Source organism: Dendrobates tinctorius, unplaced genomic scaffold (genome assembly GCF_039654945.1).
Source record: "Dendrobates tinctorius isolate UK_male_01 unplaced genomic scaffold, ASM3965494v1 ptg000211l, whole genome shotgun sequence".
Lineage (NCBI taxonomy): Eukaryota > Metazoa > Chordata > Amphibia > Anura > Dendrobatidae > Dendrobates > Dendrobates tinctorius.
The window spans coordinates 7,774,883-7,796,262 of NW_027361878.1; the positions used below are offsets into that span (position 1 = coordinate 7,774,883).

At 45.9% G+C, this 21,380-nt stretch overlaps 1 protein-coding gene across 3 annotated transcripts in view; it reads right to left on the bottom strand.

The window, feature by feature from the left end:
* The window catches only part of CD151 (CD151 molecule (Raph blood group)), a 52,705-nt gene that overhangs the window by 6,158 nt on the left and 25,167 nt on the right, over window positions 1–21,380 (bottom strand). For 2 of the 3 annotated variants that reach the window (XM_073554369.1, XM_073554367.1), the window contains exons 2-5: window positions 13,872–13,962; window positions 13,369–13,560; window positions 10,392–10,466; window positions 951–1,055 (exon numbers count right to left, since the gene is read on the bottom strand). In XM_073554369.1, the coding sequence (XP_073410470.1) occupies window positions 951–1,055; window positions 10,392–10,466; window positions 13,369–13,560; window positions 13,872–13,955 (456 nt within the window). In that variant the 5' untranslated portion in view covers window positions 13,956–13,962. Of the gene's footprint in view, window positions 1–950; window positions 1,056–10,391; window positions 10,467–13,368; window positions 13,561–13,871; window positions 13,963–14,237; window positions 14,416–21,380 lie in introns of those variants that run through there. The other variant, XM_073554368.1, reaches the window with a different exon arrangement.

The window sequence follows — 21,380 nt, forward strand, 5'->3', positions numbered from 1 at the left end:
TGACAGCACATGTGAAAAAGACTTGGGTATACTAATAGATCACAGACTGAATATGAGTCAACAGTGTGATGCAGCAGCAAAAAAGGCAAATGCAATTCTAGGATGTATTAACAGAAGCATACAGTCTAGATCACGTGAAGTAATTATTTCCCTCTACTCCTCTTTGGTCAGACCTCATCTGGAATATTGTGTCCAATTTTGGGCACCACATTTTAAAAAAGACATCAACAAACTGGAGCAAGTTCAGAAAAGAGCGACCAGAATGGTGACCGGTCTGCAAACCCTGTCTTATGAGGAAAGGTTGCAGGATTTGGGAATGTTTAGTTTGCAAAAGAGAAGACTGAGAGGAGACATAATAGCTGTCTACAAATATCTAAAGGGCTGTCACATTGTAGAAGGATCAACTTTATTCTCATTTGCACAAGGAAAGACTAGAAGCAATGGGATGAAGCTGAATGGGAGGAGACACAGATTAGATATTAGAAAAAACTTTTTGACAGTTAGAGTGATCAATGAGTGGAACAGGCTGCCACGAGAAGTGGTGAGTTCTCCTTCAATGGAAGTCTTCAAACAGAGGCTGGACAGACATCTAACTGGGATGATTTAGCGAATCCTGCTTTGAGCAGGGGGTTGGACCAGATGGCCCAGGAGGTCCCTTCCAACTCTACGATTCTATGATTCTATGATTCTCTGGCTCCTTGCTTCCATTCATTGACTTTTATACAGCTTTATTCTCTGGCTCCTTGCTTCCATTCATTGACTTTTATTTGTCCACAATTTTCTAAATATTTACTTGTAAAAGTTGCACAAATTTTATTACAAAACCAGAAAAAGAAAATGTCTTCCCCTTTTTTTTTTTTTTTTTTTAAAATGATAAAATATAGTATCATTAATACAGATACTGATATGTAAAAAAAACAAAACAGTTCTGAGAATATAAAACTTGTCACCTCCTGCTGCAGCTTGTCCACGGCATTGGTCACCTTGTCCTCTCCGGGCTTCTTATAGTTCATGGTCATGGTGGTTTTCAGGCTCTGCTTCAGTTCATCGTTCAGCTACAGAGACAAGAAAACGTCACCCTCTTACTACCAACGTCATTGTAACTTTACCTACAGAAATGGTTGGCACAAGGGTCTGGGGATAATGAAACTGTACACTTACTTCCCGGTACTTCCAATTTAGGATCCAAAATAATTTAATCAGTAAGTCTACGTGATCACTGCAGACCTGTTGCCAGATTTCACAATACAATCTGCATATCCTATTTAATAGATCTCTTGGACTGGATGGGTCTAGTGTATTTACTTTGGAAATCCAACTCTGTATAACTGTATATTACTGATATCAAAATGAGCATTTTAGGATTCTGACTGTTTTCAGTCTCCGCGCAACCAGAATGATGCTACAGCTTGTATTAAGCGGTGAGAGATATCAACAAGGAGGAGGGACACTGAGGAGATGTCAATTAAGCTAGGCTGGAGGAGAGGCTGCACCTTGTACTGAGCGGTGTGAGATGTCAGCAAGGAGGAGGGACACTGAGATGTCAATTAGACTAGGTTAGCGGACTCAGTGAGTAAAACTTTCATTAAGTATTATATAGACATTCTGACACTTAAAAAATATTTTCAAAGTAAGTACTCTAGTCTCATTAGGTATGAGATCTATTTAACAATGTACTGTGAAATCTGATGACAGATCAGCTTTAACACTGCACGATTCTGACAAATTAGTAGGAAATATCGTGCCTCTGTATTACCTTGCATGCGCTATGAAACAATTTTCCTAGGAAGAACCATTCATATCAGGGAAAGATCCCTCCAATGTGTGAGACTACACGATTTTCTGATATCTGAACCATTTTTCAGCATTCCTCTATACTATTTACATTGACTAGTATTATCTGCAGGGACACAGAATGAAAATCTGTCCCATTTTATAAGAGGCTGCTGACTAATATTTCATCAGCAGATTTCTGGTGCCATAAGGAGAAATTTGCAGATGAACTAAATTTTCACTAGTAAAGTAGTTGACAATTCAATATGTGCCTTTTTCAAGGCTTCTTCTAAAAATAGACTGAGAATGTGTTTTCTTTTTTCACTATTTGGCTGTGTGCACACGCTGCGGATTTTGCTGCAGTTCCGCAGCGGTTTTGGCCGCTGCGGACCCGCAGCAGTTTTTGCTGCGGTGTACAGTAGCATGATTCCCTATGGGAATCAAAAACCGCAGTGCAGACGGTGCGGAATTTTCCGCGCGGATTATCTGCGGTTTTCAATCCGCAGAAAGAATTGACATGTCAATTCTTTCTGCGGATTCCCCTGCGGTTTGCCATCTCCTCCATTGAGGAGATGAAAAACCGCAGGGCAGAACCGCAGAGCAATCCGCAGGTAAAACCGCAGGTATTTTGACCTGCGGTTTCACCTGCGGATTTTACAAAATCCGCGCGGATGAATCCGCACCTTTTCCGCAGCGTGTGCACACAGCCTTTAAGTTTTTAATGCCCTGCAGCTATTGAAGCAAGTACAATTGTTACCTGTAAGCAGAACGGAGCACACTGCGGCATGGAGGGAGAGACCGGGACAGAGCAAGAGTTACACACGAGTATATACAGTCAGCTCACACATGAGCAGCATGCGGGGGGTGGGGGGGTAAGAGTGGGGAGAAGCTGTTATGTGGAGGGTAATAGTGGGGACAAGCTGGTATGTGGTGGGGTAAGAGTGGGGAGAAGCTGTTATGTGGAGGGTAATAGTGGGGACAAGCTGGTATGTGGTGGGGTAAGAGTGGGGAGAAGCTGTTATGTGGAGGTTAATAGTGGGGACAAGCTGGTATGTGGTGGGGTAAGTGGGGAGAAGCTGTTATGTGACGGGGTGAAAGTGGGGACAAGCTGGTATGTGGTGGGGTAAGAGTGGGGAGAAGCTGGTATGTGGGGGGGTAATAGTGGGGACAAGCTGGAATGTAGGGGTAAGAGTGGGGACAAGCTGGTATGTGGGGGTTAAGAGTGGGGACAAGCTGGTATGTGGTGGGGTAAGAGTGGGGAGAAGCTGTTATATGGAGGTTAATAGTGGGGACAAGCTGGTATGTGGTGGGGTAAGAGTGGGGAGAAGCTGTTATGTGGAGGTTAATAGTGGGGACAAGCTGGTATGTGGTGGGGTAAGAGTGGGGGAGAAGCTGTTATGTGACGGGGTGAGAGTGGGGACAAGCTGGTATGTGGTGGGGTAAGAGTGGGGAGAAGCTGGTATGTGGGGGGTAATAGTGGGGACAAGCTGGAATGTAGGGGGGTAAGAGTGGGGACAAGCTGGTATGTGGGGGTTAAGAGTGGGGACAAGCTGGCATGTGGGGGGGTAAGAGTGGGGACAAGCTGGTATGTGGGGGTTAAGAGTGGGGACAAGCTGGTATGTGGTGGGGTAAGAGTGGGGAGAAGCTGTTATATGGAGGTTAATAGTGGGGACAAGCTGGTATGTGGTGGGGTAAGAGTGGGGAGAAGCTGTTATGTGGAGGTTAATAGTGGGGACAAGCTGGTATGTGGTGGGGTAAGTGGGGAGAAGCTGTTATGTGACGGGGTGAAAGTGGGGACAAGCTGGTATGTGGTGGGGTAAGAGTGGGGAGAAGCTGGTATGTGGGGGGGTAATAGTGGGGACAAGCTGGAATGTAGGGGTAAGAGTGGGGACAAGCTGGTATGTGGGGGTTAAGAGTGGGGACAAGCTGGTATGTGGTGGGGTAAGAGTGGGGAGAAGCTGTTATATGGAGGTTAATAGTGGGGACAAGCTGGTATGTGGTGGGGTAAGAGTGGGGAGAAGCTGTTATGTGGAGGTTAATAGTGGGGACAAGCTGGTATGTGGTGGGGTAAGAGTGGGGGAGAAGCTGTTATGTGACGGGGTGAGAGTGGGGACAAGCTGGTATGTGGTGGGGTAAGAGTGGGGAGAAGCTGGTATGTGGGGGGTAATAGTGGGGACAAGCTGGAATGTAGGGGGGTAAGAGTGGGGACAAGCTGGTATGTGGGGGTTAAGAGTGGGGACAAGCTGGCATGTGGGGGGGTAAGAGTGGGGACAAGCTGGTATGTGGGGGTTAAGAGTGGGGACAAGCTGGTATGTGGTGGGGTAAGAGTGGGGAGAAGCTGTTATATGGAGGTTAATAGTGGGGACAAGCTGGTATGTGGTGGGGTAAGAGTGGGGAGAAGCTGTTATGTGGAGGTTAATAGTGGGGACAAGCTGGTATGTGGTGGGGTAAGAGTGGGGAGAAGCTGTTATGTGACGGGGTGAGAGTGGGGACAAGCTGGTATGTGGTGGGGTAAGAGTGGGGAGAAGCTGGTATGTGGAGGGTAATAGTGGAGACAAGCTGGAATGTAGGGGGGTAAGAGTGGGGACAAGCTGGTATGTGGGGGTTAAGAGTGGGGACAAGCTGGCATGTGGGGGGGTAAGAGTGGGGACAAGCTGGCATGTGGGGGGGTAAGAGTGGGGACAAGCTGGCATGTGGTGGGGTAAGAGTGGGGAGAAGCTGTTATGTGACGGGGTGAGAGTGGGGACAAGCTGGTATGTGGTGGGGTAAGAGTGGGGAGAAGCTGGTATGTGGGGGGGTAATAGTGGGGACAAGCTGGAATGTAGGGGGGGTAAAAGTGGGGAGAAGCTGGTATGTGGGGGGGTAATAGTGGGGAGAAGCTGGTATGTGGGGGGGTAATAGTGGGGACAAGCTGGAATGTAGGGGTAAGAGTGGGGACAAGCTGGAATATGGGGGTTAAGAGTGGGGACAAGCTGGTATGTGGTGGGGTAAGAGTGGGGAGAAGCTGTTATATGGAGGTTAATAGTGGGGACAAGCTGGTATGTGGTGGGGTAAGAGTGGGGAGAAGCTGTTATGTGGAGGTTAATAGTGGGGACAAGCTGGTATGTGGTGGGGTAAGAGTGGGGAGAAGCTGTTATGTGACGGGGTGAGAGTGGGGACAAGCTGGTATGTGGTGGGGTAAGAGTGGGGAGAAGCTGGTATGTGGGGGGGGTAATAGTGGGGACAAGCTGGAATGTAGGGGGGTAAGAGTGGGGACAAGCTGGTATGTGGGGGTTAAGAGTGGGGACAAGCTGGTATGTGGGGAGAAGCTGGTATGTGGGCGTAATAGTGGTGACAAGCAGGCATGTGGGGTGGTAAAAGTGGTGGAAAGCTGGTATGTGGATGGGTAAGAGTGGGACAAGCTGGTATACGGAAGGGGTAACAGTGGACACAACTCCAAACACTATGAAGAAAAGCAGATTTACTTCACACCCCCATCGTATAGCACTTGAAACTCCACCCCACTACATGACCCTTTATTTCAGGATAAGGTCAGTCCATGGCAGGATAAAGCCATATATTTCTGCAGCATGAAATATGACTTGATACAGGGGTTAGTAGAGAGATTCAGTCCTACGCAACTGATTGAAAAACTGGACATCCTGCAAGTCTGCTAAACAGTCATGGCTGAAAGTGTTAGCACACTTGAAATTGTCCCAGAAAAAGTATTTCTCCCAGAAAATTGTTACGATTACACGTTTTGTTATATATGTTTATTTCCTTTGTGTGTATTGGAACACAAAAAAAACAAAAAACAAAAAAAAAAAAACAAATTGGATATCATTTCACACATATCCCCAAAAGTGGCCATACAAAATTACTGCCACCTTTCCAAAATTGTTGGTAAACAATTTTGCTTCAAGCATGTGATGCTCCTTCAAACTCACTCGAGACAAGTAACAGGTGTGGGTAATATGAAAATAACACCTGAAACCAGATAAAAAGAGAAGCTGACTCAATCTTTGCATTGTGGGTCTATGTGCCATACTAAGCATGAAGAACAGACTGAGGAGAAGAGAACTGTCTGAGGACTTGAGAACCAAAATTGTTGAAAAATATCAACAACCTCAAGGTTACAAGTCCATTGCCACTTTGTCCATGGTGCGCAACATAGTCAAGATGTTTACAATCCTCGGCATTGTAGCTAATTTCCCTAGACGTGGATAGCAGAGAAAAATTTAGGAAAGGTTGCAACGCAGCATAGTCCGGATGCTGGATAAGCTGCCCCAATCAAGTTCCAAAGTAATTCAAGCTGTCCTGCAGGCGCAGGGTGCATCAGTGTCAGCGCGAACTATCTGTCCACATTTGAATGAAATGCAATGCTATGGCAGGAAACCCAGGAGCACCCCAATGTTGACACAAATATAAAGCTAGACTGCAGGTTGTCGAAATGTGAGTAAGCCAAAATCCTTCTGGGAAAGTGTCTTGTAGACAGATGAGACAAAGATAAAGCTTTTTGGGAAAGCATATCATTCTAATGTTTACCAAAAACGGAATGAAAAAAAACACAGTACCTACAGTCAAAAATGTCTGAAGGTCATAGATGTTTTGAGATTGCTTTGTTGCATCTGGCAGTAGGTGCCTTGACTGTGTGCAAGGTATCATGATGTCTGAAGACTACCAAAGCATTTTGGGTCACACTGTAGTGTCCAGTATCAGCAATCTGGGTTTGTGTCCTAGGTCATGGGTCTTCCAACAGGATAAAGATCTCAAACATACTTCAAGAAGCACCCATAAAAGGATGGAAACAAAGCCCTGGAGAGTTCTGAAGTGGCCAGCAATCAGTCCGGATCTAAAGTTCATTGAATACCTGTGGCGAGAGCTTAAAATTGCTGTTGGGAGAAGGCGCCTTAAAATATGAGAGGCCTGGAGCAGATTGCAAAGAGTGATTCAAAATTCCAAATGAGAGGAAGCTTGGTGGTGGTTATAGGAAACAATTGATTGTAGTTATTTATTCTAAAGGGTGTGCAACCAAATATTAAGTTGAGGGTGCCAACAACTGTGTCCGGCCCATTTTTGGGGTTTTTTGTAAAATGATAATCAATTTGCCTCCCCCCCCTTTTTTTTGCTATTGCAATGCACATGAAGGAAATAAACATGGGTAATGGCAATAGCTTTCTCTGAGAAATACTTCATTTTCTGGAACAATTTCAAGACTGCAAACACTTTTTGCCATGATTGTATGTAATAAGTGCAAATCTCTAGATGATCCATCCTTTTACAGGTGCCTGGTTCCAAAAAAACATTTCTGCCATATTACCAGCAGGCTGTGTTACCACAGTGGTGGGGACTGATGAGAGGTGGGAGAAAAGACAGATATGGGGGAGACTAATGTTGGGGGTTGAAAAGACTGATATGGGGGTGGGTGGGAAAAAAGACTGATGGGGGTGAGGGAAATGTCCAGGTCATAGAGAGTAAAGGAGGCCTCAATGAGAAGACAGAAATAAATTTTAGTAGTCTTGTACCCAATATCATACAACAAAATCACATTACCCTGCACTGTTTTCAGTTTTGGGTTTGAGGGCCCTGGTGCGCCTGCTACCATTATAGTTGTCCCCTCGACTCTTATTGGTATTGACTGTAAAAGTGATGGCACATACATCCCTGCAAAAAAACAGCCTGTGCGCCAAATGGGCCACACACAAACCAATGCAGGTTAACGGGGTAGTTCAAATGTATTTATTTTAAGAGCCACGACACTTTTTTTCCGCACCCATTTTGACCACATGCATTGCAATTACTAACATAGAAATCCGTATTTGGTCTTTTTTTTATTTTAAGTTGAGATAAAAACAAATGGTATAAGATGGTATAAAAACAAAATACGGATGACAACGTGGATGAAAATTCCTATGTTCTTCATATGGTTCATCTAAACCAGAATATATATATATATACCGTATATGGTAAAAGCGGGGTCAGTGTTAAGTGTGGCCTGTAGAGCCTACAAATCAAGAGAGTTTTCGGACATTGCATTATTACTGAGCATATTACTTTCTCCCAGGCAGGCACCCAACACTGATGAGCCCATTATTCACAGTCTCCAGTAAAGCCCCTATTAGAGTATTCTCCAAAATCCGGCAGCCACTCTCCTGCAGGACTTGTAAGAGATGGCAGTCTGCTTCAGTGTACCTTTGGTTCTAGCATTTGACAGCCCCGATCCCTGGCTGGTGTGGGCGGTCGGCAGTCAGGGAAGCCTGTCACAAGCCGTGTAATTACCCAGCCTCCATATGTGAGCGTGCCGCCACATGTGCCCTCTTACTTAATCAAATAAAAGCGAATTACACCCCTACTGCCAGGGGGCTGTCTACAACCACGACTCCCACCACTAATTACATTCACGAGCTGCAAAACATACCAGAATCAATGCGCACGACGAGAGCAGCACAGATATGATGTCCAAAAAGATAAAGCCCCGCCATACCTGCCAGAGAAATGTGGCCGCACAGGCTTTTCTCCAGGATTTCAGCTTCTTGGCAGAAACACCTGGCAGAAAAAAATGTTGCCTAACCCTTAAGGCCCCGTCACACAAGCGACTTACCAGCGATCCCGACACCGATATCAAGGTGTCAGGATCGCTAGTAAGTCACTATGCGATCGCTGGTGAACTGTCACACAGACAGCTTCACCAGCGATCAGCACAGCGATGCCGAGCGCCCGGCATCGCTTGCCATCGCTGTAGAAAATAGAATCAAAATAAAAAATATAGTTATTCTCACCTTCCGACGTCCCGTTCAGCCATCCCGCCTCTCTCCACGCTCCGGTCCCAGTGATCCTTTGCATGAATGACCGCGAGACTTTGTTATCCCTCGAGACTGTGACATCTCGCGGTCATTCATGCAAAGGATCACTGGGACCGGAGCGTGGAGAGAGGCAGGATGGCTGATCGGGACATCGGAAGGTGAGAATAACTATATTTTTTAATTATTTTTTACACCTGATCGCTGGTCTCCCGCCTGTCACACACAGCGATGCGTGCTGGCCAGCGGGAGACCAGCGACAAAAGAAATGTCCAGAGATTTCTTGCAGCGATCAGCGATACCGGCAGGGGGGGCCGCTCGCTGATCGCTGTCACACACAGCGATCTCGCTGGTGAGATCGCTCTTACGTCACAAAAGTTGTGACTCAGCAGCGATCTCGCTACCGAGATCGCTTAGTGAGACGGGGCCTTTAGGCTATGTGCCCACAGTAGCGTTTTAAACCTGACACAAAACCGGACTCCTTCCCAGAAAAGGATGCGTTTTTTTCCGCGCATCTTCTGGACCATAAGAAATAGCTAAAAACGCGGACTAAGCCGCAAAATTAATGAACATGCTGCGTTTTTAGCCGCTAAGCGTTTCCTTAGCAGTAAAAAATGCATCCATTGGCACAAAAAGGCCAAAAAGCATTAAAATGAATGGGAAGCTTATTTTAAGCGTTTTCAAAGCGGTTTGACCCCTAAAAACGCTTCAAAAACGCTTCAAAAAACGCTACTGTGGGCACAAAGCTTTAAAGGGATTGGCCTATAACTAGGGATAAAATTATTTCTACTGCATACAATGCCGTTCAGCACCAAACCAAGGCCTTTACCCGGTACCTAATGAAGGGGCCAGATCGGTGCCGAAACACAAAATATGTAAATACAAAAAGCCTCATGTACATCTGGTGCCTACCTACGGTCCACCAGCGCCCATCTGATCTACATTTTACAACTGTGCCGCAGTAGATTTCTTGGCCGTGTGCACATTGCTGCCCACACTTTACCCTTCAAACCATATCAATTATGTTGTAAATTTACACCATAAAACGCCACTATGCTTTTGTTTTTTTGCTGCAGACTGGCGAGAATACTGGCAGGTGGACAGTCACAAAAAAAAAACATTAATTTAAAATTTGCTTAGTTCCATAGCCTCCAACATGCAGCTACCTGGTTTTTTTTTTAGCATTTTATTTTTTACTGCTTCAAAAAGGGCATGGAGATGTATTGGAGTTGTGGCCGAACACGTGCAGTTGCTACAGAACAGTTTTACACTGAGACCAGTTGGTATCCTGGGAGCGTGCACACTAGCTCCTGATCTTCTGCGCTATTCATTTTTGTAGAATGGCTCTTGACACAAGTAGTAGCCCAGGGGGAGATCTAGGGAGCAGCTCTACTCGACACCCATGTATTACCGAATGCCGCAATCCAGACGCCGCTTATGATCCTCCACCCCAAAGACAGAGATGGCAGCACCGGGAGCGCGCACAGCTCAGGACAGCCGCAATGTTTCACTGGCCTAAAAAGTCAGTCAAGTACCCCCAAGGGGAAAAAAAAAAAAAAAGGTTTAAGAGTCTGGGGAATGCTACACCCCTGAAGAGAGAAGATGAGCTCATTCCTTCCAGCATTATCCAGCGTCTAGTGGAATGCCCACACCATTAGTCATAGCAGGGAGCCGCTACACATCCCTATGGAGGCTCTCTGCTCTGACTCAGTGATCGGTGGACCCCACCCTATACTCCAAATGCCCTTTTTTAGGACGTAAGAAGAGAGGCTTCAGATAATCACTTAATAAAATTAAAAATAAACAAAAAACACACAGACACCGTCATCCAGCTCTTACCTGCTGGTAGTAAATATATGCCAGGACACCGGCCAGAATCTCCAGGATGAAGATGCAGAGCAACAGGATAAAATACTAGGAAAAATATATATATATATATTTGGTGAGAGATTTATACATACACACACACATTATGCATGGTTTCATCTACAACTGAAAATGGTATTCCCATCTCCAAAATCCTACCCCAATATGTAGTAGGTGTAACACTAATAATATTAGCAAATGCCTCCAATTAGAAGTGTAGTATAGTTTTTCTGATTTGCTATGTCTCTTTCCTCATGTGCAGGCATTGCAGGACCTTAGGTATCCATGGTTACGACCACTAGCAACTAGATAACTGTCACTGTATGAGTGGCCGTAACCATTGATACCCAAGGTATCCACAGAAAACTCCACGGAACAAGTATCCTCCAGATTCCAGTTGTGGCGACTTTACACCACTCCATCCGTCACTCAGCAATGTGCTTGGTGATGTACGTGGACCTGCTCAGTAATGATGCTCAAGGTGCACAATTTCTGTGCTTATGTTAAATACTAGATGAGGAATTTTTGAAAGGTCTGCCATTCACATCCTAGAAGTATACGTCACCATCTGTCTATGCTAGATACTCTCCTATGGTTTCATGTATAATATTGGCTGCGTCTAGATTCGGTTTCTCAGTTACGGAGTCAGCAGAGTATTGGTGACTTTTCTGTCCACTGCCCCTCAGAACTCAGCCCCCCGCTGTGTAACCTTACGTGGCCTCCACTTTGTGGCTGAGTTGCTGTGCTTCCTTCCACTTCTGAATAATATCACTCACAGGTGATAGGAAAGATTTAGTTGGAGAAATGTCAGGAACGGACTTGTTACCCCGGTGGCTCCTATTTTCAGGGCCACGCTGGTATCAGTGAGCTCTGCTCCACCAGCCGTTCTGTCACATGGTAGTAATGGCAGACGGCTGGAGAAAATACAACGGAGTGCGAGGGGCCAAAGGTTATACACTGGCATGTTTATGTGTGCGTACGTGTGTGTGTATGTTTATGTGTGCGTACGTGTATTTATGTGTTTGTGTGCATGTACTGGAACACAGTACAACAAATGTGAAAAAATACTCGGTTGTAAAAAAATTCCAACAATGAACAGCAAGTGCTAATAAAGATGACAACAAAACAGGGTATTTAGTTGATACGTTTTTTGCAAAAAAATGTACGCTAAGCCGCTCCACCAACGCCAAGGTATACCCCTCAGAGCAATCCTATCCAATGTATTTATAACCTGACCATGTGAACAGCACCTATGAGCAGGGTTCAGAGAGGCAATGTCTGATGTGGGCATGCTATGTGAGACGAGTTGGGGTAGACAGCCAACACATATCGCAAGCCCCTAACGGGATTCTTGTAACATTTGTGCCCAATTTCTCTTCATGACCTTCCATATGAGCAAGGTTTGAAAAGGACCCAAGATAGGGTCGAAACGTTACCTTTGTCTTCTTCATTTGACCTGACTGTGGTGAATTTATTGCACTTTGTGATTGAAATAAATCTTTTTCTTTACTAAGATCTGATTTTTTGAGTGCGACTGTTTTTCTTTATGATGTTACAGACATTATCATCGCTGTCCCCGATGGGGCTCACAATCTACATTCCCTATCAGTATGTCTTTGGAATGTGGAAGGAAACCGGAGTGCCCGGAGGAAACCCACGCAAACACACGGAGAACATACAAACTCCTTGCAGATGTTGTCCTTGGTGGGATTTGGACCCAGGAGACTGACATCTGTTTGGAGAGAGATGATTCAGATCGGCAGGAAGAATGAAGACATCACACAGGACCCGATAACATAACTGGGCTAGGCTGCTCTGAAGTAGGTTGCTCATAAAGTGGCACTGTATCAGGTATAATGAAGAACAGATCCATTTGTTGCCTCTCTCACATTATGGAGGACACAGTGACGCACGGGCCAGAAGTAGCAAAGGCTGTAAACAGAATGTGGCGCCACATTGTGCCGATTATTACCATTAGGTGGCAGTGCAGTTCCCTAACGCATGCAGGAGGAGTGGGACTAGCAGTTGTGTACGGGGAGGAGAGGACGGCAGGCAGACCACCACATTCCTGACATTACACCGGCATTACACAAACCTGCTCTGGGTACAGGCTCGCTCTGCAAACACACTCACACTTCTATACACCATAACAAATGCCGCCTGTCCAGACCCCCTATTCATAGCAACACTCCATTCTACAGCCGGCCAGAAACTGCTTCTAAAAATACTACAACAAGTGTGTAATAAATCTGTCTTCTGTGCAGGAGCAGCTCACCGAAAAACAAATTAAAATGGCAACATATCACTAGTATTTGTATTTCAGTTTTTTCACCATTTCACCCCCATTTTTCAGTTTATTGTATGCAAAAATGAATGGCGATATTCAAAACTACAACTCATCCCACAAAAAAAAAACAAAAACAAGCGATCATACAGCTATATGCATGGAAAAATAAAGTTATGGCTCTTGGAAACATAGGAGGGAATAATGGCAACCATAAAAACAAATAAGGATTGTGGAAGTGAGGGGTTAAAGTCCATACGTGTAATATGTGATAGCAGAACTGTGATAGGTGGGTGGTCCGGACGCCCCGGGTATTGCCCATGCGAGAGGTCACATGGGGGAAGAGTTGAAATCAGGACATAGCCCTAACCTCCCCCGGACATCTCCCTGGGGCCACGACTGTCCCACTGGGGCCGTGACTATTGGGAGGCATGTATGATGGAATGTGCAGAATACTGATAGGCATCACCTCTCACTCCCATCATCCAGGGGGAACTGGGGCTTTGCATCCTGAAAGCACACAAGGGTTTGAGTAGGATGCCAGTCACACGCCTACATGTAGGGCACCACGCATGGATTGGCAAATGCAACCTTAGTATGACAAATACCCCGCTCCCCTTGATGGCCAGGTCTTCACCCCCCCTCATCCCTTTATCACCTACTCACCACTTTGAGCAGACTTTTTCTTTCCTTAAAAGTTGCGCAGCATCCGAGGAAGCCAGTGACCATTACAACAGCCCCGGCGATGACGAGGATGTATGCAGTAGCGGCGTATATGCTGGATGGTAGAAGGCTGATGTAGTCACTTTTCTGGACCAGTGTCCATACTCCCACAGCCATGACAGCAAGGCCCGCCAACTAGATACATATTAAAGAAAAATAAAGAAAATTGAGAAGCAGATCATTTTGGAAGGTTTTTTTTTTCCTTCAACTGGAGAAATATGAGAAATTATGAATCATAAGGACAATTATCAAGTTCCATAAGGCCATGGATTTGCATCTTCGGTCATCGCCACTGGCCTCGGCAATGGGCTACAACACCAGTCTGTAAAAGAGACGCTGTCAGCTGCAATAACTGTAGACACAGGAGGGGCAGCCAGCATGATGCCCCAGGGGTAACTAACTTCTCACTACTTCTTGCAATGGAGGCAAGAATGGCAGTCACTTACCCAGAAAAAGAAATTAAAAGTGAAGAGCAGGTACTTCAGACATATTGTCCCGCAGGTCTCCTTCTTCTCATTGTACTCGCCCATGATGACTCTAAAAAACACAAGTGAGAAGAGATTTAGTAGCCTAGAAATTGATAACCGTGTCCACATAAAAAGATCAAAAGATAAAGTGCAGTAGCAAAAATGTCCATAGTGCTAGGATGGCCAGCAAACTAAAGGGGCTTTCCACCTTTGGGGACATTTTTTGTAACCGTAAATACATGCATTTAAAAATCATTTTAAAAAAATATTGGATTCCTCCTTCCTGATAATCTTCAGTAGGGAAAAATGCCATTTCCCACACAGACCTGTGTCATTTATACATACATGAATTATTACAATTCTTCCGGTAACCTCGCAGATGAATCACTATATCCCTTGTGAGTCACTCCAGCTGTCCTGTCTGCTACCATATTCACAATCCAAGGCCAGACAGCACATGGCCACCACTCCCATGGAATAAAGAATATACACTGATACCACAAGATATGGCCTTCCCAAAACCCTGTCTGATGACAAATGCACATATAGCAGGATGCAGCAGGCCTCCACTAATAGAGGCAAGGAGCAGCTCAGGTGCAAACTACTGTTAAAAACAACCACCTGTGCATCTGTGCATTTTTTTCTGCTAGGCAGCCAACCCCTCCATGGTTTGGTAGGTGTGGGGTGGTTGTTCTTATCAGTAGTTTGCACCTGAGCTGCTCCTTGCCTCTATTAGTGGAGGCCCGCTGCATCCTGCTATATGTGCATTTGTCATCAGACAGGGTTTTGGGAAAGCCATATCTTGTGGTGTGAGTTTTTTTTTATTTTTTCTATGTTAGTTGTTTTGATATTAGTGTTAGGGACCTGCAAATTATGAGGAGCCTTGACGTGGCTTGCAGGCTCTATCTATTTTGGCCAAAATATTAATACCTCATTTAATGTACTCATTGTATGCATTAATTTTTTGCACTTATCATATCACTTTTTTGCAGGATGCAGCAGGGCCTCTTTTTGTTGGTTTGGTCTATTGGGGCATCTGTCACTGTGTGTTGCATATTATAGTGCTGGAGCAGCCCGCCTGAGAATACTATGGGCGTCACTAATAGGTTGCAAGCCAGATACTTTGCATCACACTTATATATGTGTGACTGGCGTCCTGTGCAAGCCTTATCTATGTGCATTTTTTCTATTAGGCAGCCAACCCCTCCATGGTTTGGTAGGTGTGGGGTGGTTGTTTTTATCAGTAGTTTGCACCTGAGCTGCTCCTTGCCTTTATTAGTGGAGGCCTGCTGCATCCTGCTATATGTGCATTTGTCATCAGAAAGGGTTTTGGGAATGCCGTATCCTGTGGTATGAGTTTTTTTTTAATTTTTTCTATGTTAGTTGTTTTAAAGAATATACACTGCTCAAAAAAAATAAAGGGAACACTTAAACAACAGAATATAACTCCAAGTAAATCAAACTTCTGTGAAATCAAACTGTCCATTTAGGAAGCAACACTGATTGACAATCAATTTCACATGCTGTTGTGCAAATGGAATAGACAACAGATGGAAATTATTGGCAATTATCAAGACACCCTCAATAAAGGAGTGGTTCTACAGGTGGGGACCACAGACCACACCTCAGTACCAATGCTTTCTGGCTTATGTTTTGGTCACTTTTGAATGTTGGTTGTGCTTTCACACTTGTGGTAGCATGAAATGGACTCTACAACCCACACAAGTGGCTCAGATAGTGCAGCTCATCCAGGATGGCACATCAGTGCGAGCTTTGGCAAGAAGATTTGCTGTGTCTGTCAGTGTAGTGTCCAGAGGCTGGAGGCACTACCAGGAGACAGGCCAGTACACCAGGAGACGTGGAGGGGGCCATAGGAGGGCAACAACCCAGCAGCAGGACTGCTACCTCAGCCTTTGTGCCATGAGGAACAGGAGGAGCACTGCCAGAGCCCTTCAAAATGACCTCCAGCAGGCCACAAATGTGCATGTGTCTGCACAAACGGTTAGAAACTGACTCCATGAGGATAGTCTGAGTGCCCGACATCCACAGATGGGGGTTGTGCTCACAGCCCAACACCGTGCAGGAAGCTTGGCATTTGCCACAGAACACAAGGATTGGCAAATTCGCCACTGGTGCCCTGTGCTCTTCACGGATGAAAGCAGGTTCACACTGAGCACATGTGACAGACGTGACAGAGTCTGGAGACGCCGTGGAGAGCGATCTGCTGCCTGCAACATCCTTCAGCATGACCGGTTTGGCAGTGGGTCAGTAATGGTGTGGGTTGGCATTTCTTTGGAGGGCCGCACAGTGATGGGCTGTGAGCACAACCCCCATCTGTGGATGTCGGGCACTCAGACCATCCTCATGGAGTCAGTTTCTAACAATTTGTGCAGACACATGCACATTTCTTGCCTGCTGGAGTTCATTTTGCAGGGCTCTGGCAGTGCTCCTCCTGTTCCTCCTTGCACAAATGATGAGGTAGCGGCCCTGCTGCTGGGTTGTTTCCCTTCTACGGCCCCCTCCACATCTCCTCGTGTACTGGCCTGTCTCCTGGTAGCACCTCCAGCCTGTGGACACTACACTGACAGACACAGAAAACATTCTTGCCACAGCTCGTATTGATGTGCCACCCTGGATCAGCTGCACTCCCTGAGCCACTAGTGTGGGTTGTAGAGTCCGTCTCATGCTACCACGAGTGTGAAAGCACAACCAACATTCAAAAGTGACCAAAACATCAGCCAGAAATCATTGGTACTGACATGTGGTCTGAGGTCCCCACCTGCAGAACCACTCCTTTATTGAGTGTGTCTTGATAATTGCCAATAATTTCCATCTGTTGTCTATTCCATTTGCACAACAGCATGTGGAATTGTCAATCAATCAGTGTTGCTTCCTAGGTGAACAGTTTGATTTCACAGACGTTTGATTTACTTAGAGTTGTATTCTGTTGTTTAAGTGTTCCCTTTATTTTTTGAGCAGTGTATATTACTAATTCAATCCAAACAGAATATATGGAGGAAAAATCCAATTTAAATGGGTATTCTCATGTTATTAAATTGCTTTAGTTGCAAACTTTTATCTTTCATAGTGTACAGCTGGTTTCTATTGCTTTAGTTGAGAACTTTTATCTTTCATAGTATACAGCTGGTTTGTACATTCGGCCATTTGTGCCTGCTCCGCCTCCGACCCCAGCCGAGTTTGTGTAGTAGTTACATTACTGTTACATCCCTGCCAACCTTTCTTCAGCCAACTGATTTCTATACAGCAGGTAGCGCTCACCTCCCTCTAACCTTTCATAAATCTTGTAAATTCACCATCCCCACAGTTTCAAAGCAGTTCAGCCAGTCACGGCTCTCACTGTCCGGAGCTGTGTGCTTGTTCAATTGTCTCTAGCTCTGTATAAATACAGAGAGAACAGTGGAAACTCAGAACAAACCACTGATGGCTGAAAGTGTTACAGCAGAACTTCTACCGAGCGTTACAGTTCTACTAATACTACAGCTCTGCTGCTCACCAGAACTGTCATTCAAGGAGGAGAGCCCACCCGACCAAGAACCAGGGAAGGAAAGAGACTGAAAAAGCTGTGTGTTGCTCAAAAGACAACTTGACAAATCCCTTTAAGTAAAGCAGCAGAATGTCTGTGGCGGTAAAAGGGGAAATACAAGAACGCTACACACTACATAATCTCATCAAGGTGCAGCGTGGGCAAATGTGGCAGTCACCGCCCTAAGATGCAGCATGGCGTGGGCACACGTGGCAGCCGAAGTTTCAGGAGAAGTGTGGTCACACGTGGCAGCCACCCTGATTTTGGGTTTACCACTTGCTAAAAACTAACTTTGGCTGGCCATATATTTCCCACCAGTGAGCCAACATGACAGCTTCAGTGTCAGCTCGGCAATTCACTTTTCTCATGAGTGGCTCACTTTGTTTCTTGATAAATAGGCCCTGGGTATGATTCAGAGTGTTTGCTAGAAGAATTCTGGCTTTGATGGGTGACTACAGTCACACAATCTATCATCCTCCCCCCTTTCCATTCCTGACATTTAATATCACCCGGAAGACGAACATTCCTGCCGACTGCGCACATTACAGAGAACAAAGCCTGTTGTCCTAGTTGTTGTGTGCGGACATGGAAAAGGAGAGGCAACCTTGGAACAGAGATTGGCATACAGAAAAAGAATTGTTAAGGGCACAGATGACCAAGCTGTACTGTCATAACAATGTGCGCTTTATGCAATGCTGCCACGGTTAGGAACATGGTACAAACCTGGCATTATGTTGCCATACAATGAACTCATACATCATTCTTACCTTGATGTGCATGTGTGTTATAATGGAAGGAAACAATGTGCCAGACACGTTGAAGCCCAGCTGTACATACCTGGCACACCCAGAAGGGGCCCACCTGGAGGTGACGGGCCCACCTGGAGGTGACTGGCACACCCAGGAGAGATGGATCAATGCCACATATTTAAACACACATTTTGGCAAATTGCACTCTATATAAGTAAAATTGGCACTGACAGACCATGAGGGTATGTGCCGCCTTCTGTCCAGGCTTAAAATCAGTGGTAAAGTCATTCTCCACATCCAGAACAATCAATAGTACTAGGGCATCTGTGTGTGCAAATAAAGGCCAAATCCTGACCGATGACCCATTCTTGTCTAATCAGTGCCAGGAGTTGATAACAGTTTACACTTTTTTGTTCATCCACACACTTTTTGAGGGCTCAATAGAACTGAGATCTGGGAAGTTTCCTGACCACAGACCGAAAATCTCAATGTTTTTGTTCACCTTTTCACTTAGTTATCACTTTTTCCTTGTGACATGGTCTCCATCATGCTTAAAAAAGTGTTGCAAATCACCAAATTGCTCCTGGATAGTTGGCAGAAGTTGCTCTTGAAGATATTTAGATACCATTCTTTAGTCAGGGCATCTCCTAAATAGGATTCTGCAACAGGATGAGTGCACAGGTGTTGGAAGAGCTTTCTCTGGAACGGGAGCAGGCAGGAGTCAAGGTGTCTGCACCCATTGTGGGGCAAAAGTTTTTGGAGGCTGGCCTTGTGTCAAGGGCAGCAAAGCAGTCACCTCTCTCTAAGAAAAACATCAACGACAGAGTGACATTCTGCAGGAAAATCAGAGATTAGACTGTAGAGGACGGGGGTAAAGTTATTTTCTCTGTTGAAGCCAAATTCAGACTGTCTGGGAAATCTGGAAGAAAAGGTGATCACGTGATCATGAATCCTGTGTCATGCCAACACTAAAGCATCGCAAGACCATTCAGGTGTGGGGGCGTTTCATCCATGGAGGGGGCTCACTCACAATTTTGCCATGGATAAAGAATGGAATCTAAACATGGGTGGGCGGACATACTGCATGTGCAGCCTGTGCGGCTGCACCAGGGCCCGGAGGTGGAGGGGGGCCCCTGCAGAGTGGCTAATAATGACATCATTCAGCAGCCAGCTGTGCCAGAGAGAGGATGGTGACCGTGATGCTGCGGCAGAGCGTGCAGAGAGGTTAATGGTGCTGTGTGTGTGTAGGGGGGAGCAGAGGGCAATAATGGGGTGATGGAGAGGGCAATGATGGGGATGGTGGGGGAGGAGGAAATGATGAAGGTGGTGGAATGGGCAATGATGGGGGTGGTGGAAAAGACAATGATGGCCATGGTGATGAAGGAGGCAATGATGGGGGTGGTGAAGGCTGTGATGGAGGTGGTGCAAAGGGCAATGATGGGGGTGATGGAGAGGGCAATGATGAGGTGGTGGGGAAAAAAGACATGATGGAGGTGGTGGAATGGGCAATAATGGAAGTGGTGGGGGTGGTGGTAGAGGAGGAAATGATGGAGGTGGTGGAATGGGCAATGATATGGGGTGATGGGGGACAAAGCAAGGTTAGTGGTGGGGGAGGATGAAATGATGGAGGTGGTGGAATAGGCAATGATGGGGTGGGGGAGAGGACAATAATGGGATGCAGGGAGGAGGAGGATAATGAGGGGTGTGGGGGCTTGAGATGGGAGGAAGGCGGACTTATAATGGACTTAGGAACAGGGGGAGATAGAGGAAGACATTGTTTATTATGTCGCAGCTACAGCCACAAAACTTGGCACAGTCACACGTCTGGACCCCGAGAGCGTCCTAAGCTATGTTGTGAGGCGAAATTTTAACCCCGCGCGTTCCAATTCACCAAACAATTTTGCCCCTATCTACATACTGGGGAAAAAGTGTGTGCGCGTCAAGCCCCTCCCCTCATTATGATGTCATAATGCCCCTATCTACATACTGGGGAAACAGTGTGTGTGTATCAAGCCCCGCCCCTCATTATGATGTCACAATGGTTGCCCTGGCGACGCTGATGTCATCATAGGTTGCAAGTCCCGCCGCTCATTATTATGTCATAATGGTTGACTATGGGATGGAGGATGTGTGATGGGTATATGGGCACTGGACTATGGGATGGCGGATATGTATGACGGGTACATGGGCACGGGACTATGGGATGGACAATATGTATGACGGGTATATGGGCACGGGCCTATGGGATGGACGATATGTATGACGGGTATATGGGCACGGGACTATGGGATGGACGATATGTATGACGGGTGTATGGGCACGGGCCTATGGGATGGTGGATATGTATGACGGGTATATGGGCATGGGACTATGGGATGGTGGATATGTATATGGGCACGGAACTATGGGATGGAGGATGTGTGATGGGTATATGGGCACTAGACTATGGGATGGAGGATATGTATGACTGGTATTTGAGCACGGGACTATGGGATGGCGCATATGTATGATGGGTATATGGGCATGGGACTATGGGATGGTGGATATGTATATGGGCACGGAACTATGGGATGGAGGATGTGTGATGGAGGATAATTATAATTTGCTATAACTAACCACAGTCAGTTACTATGCCCGGGCAGCGCCGGGCTCTTCAGCTAGTCCTCAATAAAGCAGGAGGACAAACACAGAAATTCTGATAAACACCAAGCACCGAATAAGCAAGGATGGGCGGTCACGAGTCAGGCTTTGGTCCAGAAGCCGATATCCAGCTTTCAGGGCGAAGATCAGAAGTCTTGAAAAATAAGGCTCAAATATTGAGTCTTTCCATAAACTTGATATATTTGTCAATAAAAGTTTTAAAACTTCTCAAATGTTCATAATTATAGTTCAGTAGCCAAGGACATGTCTGGCAAAAAGATCGAAAAACACAAACTGCAAAATTGTGAAAACCAAGAAGTGTGTCAGTCTCAGCACTTTTGGCCACGACTGTAGCAGGCATAGCTCGGCTTTTCTTCCCCTGGATAACGTATACAGTTTGATGCCCAAACTCTGCATGTAAACCCCCTGCATAGGGCGAGCAGGTGCCCCCACTCATGAACCCGTCACCGGGGGGCACATACGTCATCAGCTCTCTTATAGCTAGATGTCTTGTTACCAGCACTGCAGGATACAGATAAAACCAAAGATTCCACC